Source organism: Podarcis raffonei, chromosome 17 (genome assembly GCF_027172205.1).
Source record: "Podarcis raffonei isolate rPodRaf1 chromosome 17, rPodRaf1.pri, whole genome shotgun sequence".
NCBI lineage: Eukaryota > Metazoa > Chordata > Lepidosauria > Squamata > Lacertidae > Podarcis > Podarcis raffonei.
In genome coordinates, this window is record NC_070618.1 from 4171736 (window position 1) to 4182026 (window position 10291).

The following is a 10291-nucleotide window of genomic DNA, read 5'->3' on the forward strand; positions in this document are numbered from 1 at the left end:
ACTACGTCGCATGGTGTGTAATTAATTTTGATATTCCAATTTCCAGCACTGGTTTTTTCATGTGTGTGGCAGCATTCTCCATCTTATCTTCAGCACAAGCAGTCACCTTTATCGCAAGGAAACCTAAACTCAAGAAACAAGCACTGGGGGTCCTCCAAAATTTCAGATCGCCCGCAGGAAAAGCTCAGGGTCAGCCTACAGGTGACATTGCATGTGTGACTTCTCCCTAGTAAAATATGAGGTGATAGAATTTTTATCACTTCTCCATTAGGGATTTTCTACATAAAATGAGAGCTCCTCAGGAAGGTGTTCAAGAGGAAGGCTTTTTTCCCTGCTCCCTCCCCCCTTTCCAAGCTATAGAGAGGAGCTAAACTGAAATCTTGCATAAATTCAGCATTTGGGAACACTTCAGAATTAGAATTTGATACTGCTTCAGAAGTTCACATTTGATATAAACCGTTTTTTAAACAACAACGCCCTGTTCACATTTGTTGATGCATTTTAGGATAATAGCCTCAACTATCAATTAGCCAATTGCAATATTTTAAAAGTGTATTTTGTTGAGTTGTATTAAATTATCAAAGAATCTTAAAGCACCTTAATGGCTAATACATTTAATATGGCATTTGTTAGTCTTAGTTGTTTTGTTTTTGCTGCAAGAGACCAACATGGTTTACCTGTCTGGAAAATCTTATCAAATTATGTTATATAGTTTCAGTAATAAAGAAATGTCATATTTATTAATGTAGGTACTTTGTTTTGTCAACAATAAATAAAAGGCATCTAAACTGGAATAATCCTTTTGTATCTGTGTCTTCTCTCTGGAGTCTAATATAGTTGATCGGTTTGATTTTATGGCATTTCCATATAATCTGCTTTCTAGTTCAGTTACTGATGGCAGAGAGAGAAATATCAAATGCTTAACATAATTTATTTAGGCTGCAGTTTTAGAGATAGGTAGATATAGATATAATTAGTTTATGAAAACTGACACATCTTTTATATAGTTTTATATTTATAAAGGCTGTTTGGAGAATCAGTGGGTTTTCTTTGTCCTCTCTGAAGGCCATTTTCAATAGGAATGGCTTGGGAAAACAGGGTGTTTTTATTTTTCTGGAGAGTTATGGCAATGGGCCACAACAATACAAAAAGAATTATTTGGGGCACTGTTTTCTTCTTCCACTGCCATTGCTTTCTTATTATGGGCATTGTGGCCATTGGTGCAAATTGGGCATGAATGGAGAGGGCAAAGAACTGGTAGTGGTGACAGTAGAATAGAATTGGGACCAATTACCTTGCCCTTGTTCCCCACACCAAATGGGCACTGCACTCATGTGCTATGTTTTCGAAGTCATGCCCAAAGCCCATGGAGATAATAATATTCAAATCCTGCCTTTCCAAAATGAGATATTTAGGGCAGTTATAACATGAAGATAAAATAAAGAAAACAAGGACTCATTTTAGTGTAATTAGTCACAACACACACTGGTGATTTAACGAAAAAATAATTAATGGCTTGTCGATGAACAACTTCACTTACTCTCTGTTAACAAAGCCCACTGCAGCTTCTTATTACAGCTGGCTTCATAGCATTGTGGAAAAGTTGTTTCCTTAATTGAACCCTTTGTGACTTGTTACAAATATACCTGAGAAATTCTCTGTGCGACATTTGTGCTTAATGAAGTAAGATGTACTAATGAACTACATCAGAAGTTTAGGACTCAATAGTTTGAGAACTAAGATGGGTCACTCATAGACACATTTTGCCTTGAATATCTATTGTATACGGTTGCCATATTTCAAAAAGTAAGATTGCGTTATCAAGCGCTTTTTTTAGGAAGACCCCAAAAATGTTGAGCCATGTTATCTTCAGTTGTGTTCATGTAGAGTAATTCTGAAGCACCATCCCCATTCCTTCTTCATGCAGGGAAGCTCTCTTTGATGTAACTTGATGGTATTGATGTATATCATCATCTTCTCACAAATGGCTGACCTAAGGCATCATCAGTGTCGGTCCACTGCAATATTTGCCCCATATCACATTCAATCCATAATACAGTTCAATGCATTATACATAGTTCTCAGGGTCTACTTACTCTGCCTGGTGTTTAACACCCAACCGATACTGAATTGGATTAGGGTCATTAGTTATGAGCTTCCTTGGCAAATGTTAAAAAACAAAAGCAAATTAAAAATCTAAATAGTATTGCAAAATTTGGGTGCCTCCCCCTCTCTCTGCTGAGTGGTGGCACACCCCAGGTCTTTGTTCCTTTGGAGACATGGCGGAGACTGTCATAGTTTTAAGAAATATGGTTTATTCACCTATTTACACCTTCAGCCTACATGGAGGGAGTCCAGATCTTACAGCACAGTCATTTCAAGAGGGGCTTGTCTGCCACAGCAGTGCAGCCCGCCTTCAGCCAGCCAGCCCAAGATGGATCCCAGTCTTTTTCTTCCTTCTACTTCTTCCCAGCAACGTTTGCTCAACATCTTGTCACCACTCCTGATGCTGTGGCCCCTGACTGGCTGCTTGGGTGGCCACACACCTTACTTTATGGAGGACAGTCCTCTGTTTGAAAGGCTGATAAGTCTTCATCCAGTTAAAAGATGAAACCACAAGAAGGGAGAGCAAGGACAGCCCAACCATTAGGCAAAATGAGGACACCACCAGTGTCCAAGAAAGACTCATCTCAGCTACTGTACATGGAATGGGGGGAGAGCACAGTCTTGTCATTGGCCTCAGGCAGCAAAATGTCTTAGACCAGGCCTCAGCAGGGGCCTTGATGGAGTTGCCCACCAGCTGTTATTAGAGAGTGGACTGCCAGCTGGACCAAGCAGATGACTAATGCCTCTCTTAGAGCAGGAGTGCTCCCAGGCCATGTGAAAGAATCAGGCAGTAAGACCACTTCTTTAAAAAAATCCTTCTTGGACCAGAAGACTTGGCAGGGCAGGGGGGACACACTATAGTCTGGTTGCAAATGGTCCCAAGGTTCTTGAGTGACTAGTTGCCAACCAGCTCTTGACATTCTTGAATAAGACTGATTTTCTAAGCATTTTAATCAGCATACAGGTATGGTTGGTACAGAGACCGCCTTGGTCACCCTATATGATGAGCTATGTTGGGGGAGGAGTGTGTCTCTGGTGCCCCTCCCCCCAAAAAGCTCAACAACTTTTCTGTCTGGATTTCCACTGTATGAAATATGGCAACCCTATTCTGGGAGATAATCTGAGTTGGGAGTAGGAGATACGGCTTTGCAGTCACCTCCTGGAGGTGGTCCTTGAGAGATACTGCATGGCCCTGTGGAGCTCCAGTGTTATTCTCTGGGCTGTTTCACATGTACATGAAACCACTGACTAGGGTCATTTGACATTTGGGGGTGTGACATAGCAGCCAACTCCAGGCATTGTGGCGGTGGGCACCCACAATCCTGAGGGCGAGATGGTGCCCCTAGAGTTTGATGTTGACATGCAACTCTGCTTCTCCTTTACAGCTCAAGCAAGTATAGTGGTGGATGTTCCAGATTGGTGCCTGGTCTTGGTGATGGACTGGATGAGAGTCAACAAACTGGAGGTCAATCCAGATAAGACAAAGTCATTGTTACTGGTCAGTTCTGCTGTCCAGATGAGTGGATTGTGTCCAGTTCAGGATGGATTACACTCCTCTTGAAGGAGCACATTTAAAGCATGTTCATTCCCTCAATGAATTCTGGGCACTGAAGTTCAACCCTCAAAGAATTACATTTCCCAGAAATCCTTAACCAAGTGCCCAGAATTCTTTTAGGGAAGTAATGTGTTTTGAACGTGCGTTATAGGTATAGAGCAGAGCCACAAAACTACACACCACACAACTACACACTGTGGCCAACACACTAGCGTGTCACAACACACAGTTTGGAAAGCTCTGTTATAGAGTGTAGGCAGCTTAAATTACAAGCTATGTACAGTTTATGAATAGTTCTTTTAAAAAAACTACCCACAAATATTTTGAGGGGAAAACTATCTATTATCTATCATCTATCTATCTATCTATCTATCTATCTATCTATCTATCTATCATCTATCTATCCATCATCTATCTATCTATCTATCTATCTATCTATCTATCTATCTATCTATCTATATCTATCTATCTATCATCTATCTATCTATCTATCTATCTATCTATCTATCTATCTATCTATCATCTATCTATCTATCATCTATCATCTATCATCTATCATCTATATCTATCTATCATCTATCTATCTATCTATCTATCTATCTATCTATCATCTATTTATATCTATCATCTATCTATCTATCTATCATCTATCTATCATCTATCTATCTATCTATCTATCATCTATCTATCTATCTATCTATATCTATCTATCTATCTATCATCTATCTATCTATCTTTCTATCTATCTATCTATCTATCCACCCACCCCAAGGTTACTTTACACTTCCTCTTAGAACATAGTACATAGTACAGTGGTACCTCGGGTTACAGACGCTTCGGGTTACAGACTCCGCTAACCCAGAAATAGTACCTCGGGTTAAGAACAGAAAGCGTGCTCCGGTGGCACGGCGGCAGTGGGAGGCCCCATTAGCTAAAGTGGTTAAGAACAGTTTCAGGTTAAGAACGGACCTCCAAAAAGAGTTAAGTTCTTAACCTGAGGTACCACTGTACGCTCTTTTACTTTCACAAACGTATGAGGTAGGTTAGGTTGAAGAAGAGAAATTTAATGAAAGACTCTCCGTTAGTTTCATAGCTAAGTTAGCCATGAAACTAGCAGGGAGGTAAATAGAGAAGATGCTAAGTGCTTTTTATGTTTGTGTGTCAAGGACCCACCACCCGCTTAGAGAAAAAAAAATACAAGGAAACATGTATTTTAGGTTAATGGGCTAAATAAGGCCACAACTTTATTGGTTACAGCATGTGAGTGGTATTGTTGTTTTTGTTTTTTTGAAGATAATCTTTATTGATTTTATGATTACATACTATACATATACACATTAATTTACATTTACATTTACATTTACTCCTAAGAGTTGACTTCCCTCCTTTCTTCTTCTAGCTTTTTAATGTCGTCTCTAAGTTTTTCGCATTATCTTTATCGATTTTGTATATTGTTCTTCTTCTTTCAACTTTATCTGTACAGTGTCTATATACAAATAAATCTTTCTGTATGTACACGTCTTGTTTGTCTGTATTCAATTAGTTGCCTTGATTGTATTTTACGTTTTAATTCATATTGTCATTAACATCCAATAAAGTTTCTTTAAATTCCCATTATGAGGTTTACTTCCATTCTACTGATTTCACTATTTCCCCTTATCCTATGTATAACATAATTTTTTCCCATTCTTTTTGAAATGTTTCATCGCCCTGTTGTCAAATTTTCCCCGTTAATTTGGCTATTTCCACATATTCCATGACCTTGTACTGCCATTCTTCTACTGTTTGTAATTGTTGGCAGTACGCCCCCCCCTGCCGACACGGGTGCCAGATCCCACTCACAACTCCTCCCCTCTTACCATGTATCACACAAATCTCACCCATGCTTACAAATCAACACATAAAATAAACACTGTTAAGTGCTGAATGGCAACCCAGAAACTCCAAGACCACAGCAGTCTCCCCTCCACCCATCGATAGCAATGGGAACAAATATTTTCCACTTCTAGCAAGGTGAGCTTAGGCAAACCACGTTGAATGCCAACATATGCACCTGCCTTCTTAAGCCAAATATTGCTGAGAAGAAGACATAGCAGGACGAGTGACTCTAGCTCAGAACGTTTGCTGCAAAGGCATTTGTCCTTTTTTTCAAGCATTCATTGATTTATCTTTATAAACATTTATGCACAATGAATAGGTTACTTAATCTGTATTATAGCTTTTAGATAATCAAGCACTGATACAGAATTCTTTCCATTATGTAGACACCAGTCATGTCTAGCTGGAGTGTGAAAGATGATGTGGAATAAGGCCAGGATCACAGCAGCAAATCAGCAGATCTTTTCCTCCTTGGATGCTAAGATAAAGTAGAATGCATGCTCCTCTTAAACAGGGTTATAATGTAATCCTGTAGAGCAGGCATCCTCAAACTTGGCCTTCCAGATGTTTTGGGACTACAATTCCCATCATCCCTGACCACTGGTCCTGTTAGCTAAGGATGATGGGAGTTGTAGTCCCAAAACATCTGGAGGGCCGAGTTTGAGAATGCCTGCTGTAGAGAGACAGCATATGCATGACTTTACCCTACATTTACCTTTCCCTCTAGCCAGACTTTTCAGATATTTGTCCCTAAACTCTGTATTCTCATCTGTCCTTTTTCCATATTTTCAGCGCTTTTCCATCCAGCTGTCATTTTGTATACTCCAACTGGTGGGGCTGTGCAATCTGATTACACTTGCCCCCCTTGCATCTGGAGGGACCACCGTTGGCCACAGGCCATCTGCTCAAACATTATGGTTTACAAGCCGTTGAAATCCTCCAAGTAAAGTAATGCACAGAGCATCTCACACCTTGTCACCACGGACAACTAACCCTCACCCTCAATAACATGTCATGCTCCACGAGAGGGTTTGCACCTCTGTAGCGCTTTCACCAATGCCCCCTTTACTTCCTTATTCCTTAGACTATAAATCATGGGGTTGAACATGGGAGTGACAACACTATAGAACAAGGAGATCATTTTGTCGTGCTCTGCAGAGTGGCTTGAACCAGGCCTCATGTACATGAACATAGCAGTTCCATAAAACAGTGCCACCACAGCCATGTGGGATGCACATGTGGAGAAAGCCTTGCGCCTGCCTTCGGCAGAACGGATCTTCAAGATGGCTGCTAGGATGCGGACGTATGTGGTGAGTATGAAGGAGAAGGGGCACAGAAGAATGAGGACACCAACCACAAAGACAATGATTTCGTTGAGTCGAGTGTCAGCACAGACCAGTTTCAGCAGAGCCAATATGTCACAGTAGAAGTGGTCAATGACATTTGGGCCACAGTAAGGCATCTGTAGAGTCTGAACTGTGTGCACCATGGCAAGGAGGAAGCCACACATCCAAGCTGACACCGCCAACATGACACAGACTCTAGGGTTCATAATGAGTGTGTAGCGCAGAGGGTGACATATTGCTACAAACCTGTCATACGCCATCACGGCAAGGAGCACACATTCTGTGATGGCAAGGCCCAGGAAGAGGTAGATCTGAGCACCACAGCCAGCAAATGAGATGGTCTTCTTTGGGCTCCAGAGATTGGACAGCATCTGAGGAACAGTACTGGTTGTGTACCAGATGTCCACAAAAGAGAGGTGGCTCAAGAAGAAATACATGGGTGTGTGGAGTTGAGAATCCAGCCAAATAAGCATCAAGAAAATCCCATTGCCAGCTAGTGTTATGCTGTAGACCACAGAGAAAATCCCAAAGAGAACAATGCGCATCTTTGGGCTGCTGGAAAGACCCAAGAGGATAAATTCTGTCACTTCGGTTTGATTCCTCATCTTTTCCTGACACTGCAGAGGAGGAAACAGGCACCATGTAAAATATAACAGCGTACAGCAGGGGTCCCCAGCCCTTGCGGGCCTCAGGAAACATTTGGGAATCTAAGATGTCATTGTGGGCACTGCAAAATACAATTTCATTGAAGAAGAATTGGCCATGTTCAGACCCCCCACCCAAAACAGGCAAAAATATAAATAAATCCAGGACGGAAACCTAAGGAAAACAGAAACTGAACTCCAACCTGCGGGGGGTGGGGTGGGTCGAAATCCAAATAAATATGATCTAAACATGTTCTGGAGCATCACATCAACATACCGAATCATTGCTGTCTACCAGAAATAAATGAACTCAGCATGGAGTAATAATGCCTCCCTCATATTCCACCAGGCAAATGTATGGTCTGCCTCTACTCCAGGCTATACATCAAGTTAAAAGAAGATACCTCACTTACTCTTCCCCTTCATGGATCACTGCCTTGCCGTGGTGAAGGGGCTTGAATAACTCAGAGAAGCTATGAGCTATGCCGTGCAGGGCCACCCAAGATGAACAGGTCATAGTGGAGAGTTTTGACCAAACGTGATCCACCTGGAGCAGGAACCGGCAAGCCACTCCAGTATCCCTGCCAAGAAAACTCCATGGACAAAGACAACAGGCATATAAAAGTTATGACACTGGAAGATGAGCCCCTCAGGTTGGAAGGCGTCCAACATGCTACTGAGGAAGAGTGGAGGACAAGTATAAGTAGATTCAAAGCTGATGAAGCAGCTGGGCCAAAGCTGAAAGGTCGCTCAGTTGCGGATATGCCTGGTAGCGAAAGGAAAGTCCAACGCTGTAAAGAAAAATATTGCATAGGAACCTGGAATGTAAGAACCATGAACCTGGGTAAGTTGGATGTGGTCAAAAATGAGATGGCAAGGATGAATATTGACATCCTGGGCATCAGTGAACTAAAATGGATGGGAATGGGCGAATTCAGTTCAGATGACCATCATATCTACTACTGTGGGCAAGAATCCCGTAAAAGAAATGGAGTGGCCCTCATAGTCAACAAAAGTGTGGTGAAAGCTGTACTGGGATGCAATCTCAAAAATGATAGAATGATCTCGATACGAATCTAAGGCAGACCTTTTAACATCACAGTAATTCAACTTTATGCACCAACTAGTGGGGCTGAAGAAACTAAAATTGACCAATTCTATGAAGACTTACAACACCTTCTAGAACTGACACCAAAGAAGGATGTTCCTCTCATTATAGGGGATTGGAATGCTAAAGTAGGGAATCAAGAGCTAAAAGGAACAACTGGCAAGTTTGGCCTTGGAGATAAAAACGAAGCAGGGCAAAGGCTAATGGAGTTCTGTCAAGAGAACAAGCTGGTCATCATAAACATGCTTTTCCAAACAACACAAGAGACGACTCTACACATGGACATCACCAGATGGGCAGCATCGAAATCAGATTGATTATATTCTCTGTAGCCAAAGATGGAGAAGCTCTATACAGTCAGCAAAAACAAGACCTAGAGCTGACTGTGGCTCAGATCATCAGCTTCTTATAGCAAAATTCAAGCTTAAACTGAAGAAAGTAGGAAAAACCACTGGGCCGGTAAGATACAATCTAAATCAAATCCCTTATGAATACACAGTGGAAGTGAGGAACAGGTTTAAGGATTTAGATTTGCTGGACAGAGTGCCTGAAGAACTATGGATGGAGGCTCGCAACATTATACAGGAGGCAGCAACGAAAACCATCCCAATGAAAAGGAAATGCAAGAAAGCAAAGTGGCTGTCCAACGAGGCCTTACAAATAGCGGGGGAGAGAAGGCAAGCAAAATGTGAGGGAGATAGTGAAAGATACAGGAGATTGAAGATTTCCAAAAAATAGCAAGGAGAGACAAGAAGGCCTTCTTAAACGAGAAATGCAAAGAAATAGAGGAAAACAACAGAATGGGAAGAACCAGAGATCTGTTCAAGAAAATTCAAGATATGAAAGGAACATTTTGTACAAAGATTACCATTATAATGGACAAAAGTGGTAAGGACCTAAGAGAAGCAGAAGACATAAAGAAGAGGTGGTAAGAATACACAGAGGAATTATACCAGAAAGATATGGATGGCTCGTACACCCCAGGTAGCGTGGTTGCTGACCTTGAGCCAGACATCCTGGAGAGTGAAGTCAAATGGGCCTTAGAAAGCACTGCAAATAACAAGGCCAGTGGAAGTGATGGTATTCCAGCTGAACTATTTAAAATTATAAAAGATGATGCTGTTGAGGTGCTACACTCAATATGCCAGCAAGTTTGGAAAACTCAGCAGTGGCCAGAGGACTGGAGAAGATCAGTCTACATCCCAATTCCAAAGAAGGGCAGTGCCAAAGAATGCTCCAACTACCGCACAATTGCACTCATTTCACACACTAGCAAGGTTATGCTTAAAATTCTACAAAGAAGGCTCAAACAGTATGTGGACCAAGAACTCCCAGAAGTGCAAGCTGGATTTAGAAGAGGCAGAGGAAGCAGAGACCAAATTGCAAACATGTGCTGAATTATGGAGAAAGCTAGAAAGTTCCAGAAAGACATCTACTTCTGCTTCATTAACTATGCAAAAGCCTTTGACTGTGTCAACCACAGCAAACTATGGCAAGCTCTTAAAGAAATGGGAGTGCCTGATCACCTCATCTGGCTCCTGAGAAATCTCTGTGTGGGAGAAGAAGCTACAGTTAGAACTGGATGTGGAACAACTGATTGGTTCAAAATTGGGAAAGGAGCATGACAAGGCTGTATATAGTCTCCCTGCTTATT

General features: G+C 41.6%; 1 protein-coding gene across 1 annotated transcript; it reads right to left on the reverse strand.

The window, feature by feature from the left end:
• Positions 1–6551: 6551 nt before the first annotated feature.
• LOC128405324 (olfactory receptor 2A12-like) lies at positions 6552–7490 on the reverse strand. Its single transcript, XM_053371850.1, has one exon. It carries the CDS (start codon positions 7488–7490, stop codon positions 6552–6554), a length of 939 nt encoding a protein of 312 aa, XP_053227825.1.
• Between the last annotated feature and the right edge of the window lie 2801 nt (positions 7491–10291).

Bases quoted from the DNA above. Each gene is read 5' to 3' on its own strand.
- LOC128405324 (XM_053371850.1), bottom strand. From the start codon at position 7,490: ATGAGGAATCAAACCGAAGTGACAGAATTTATCCTCTTGGGTCTTTCC.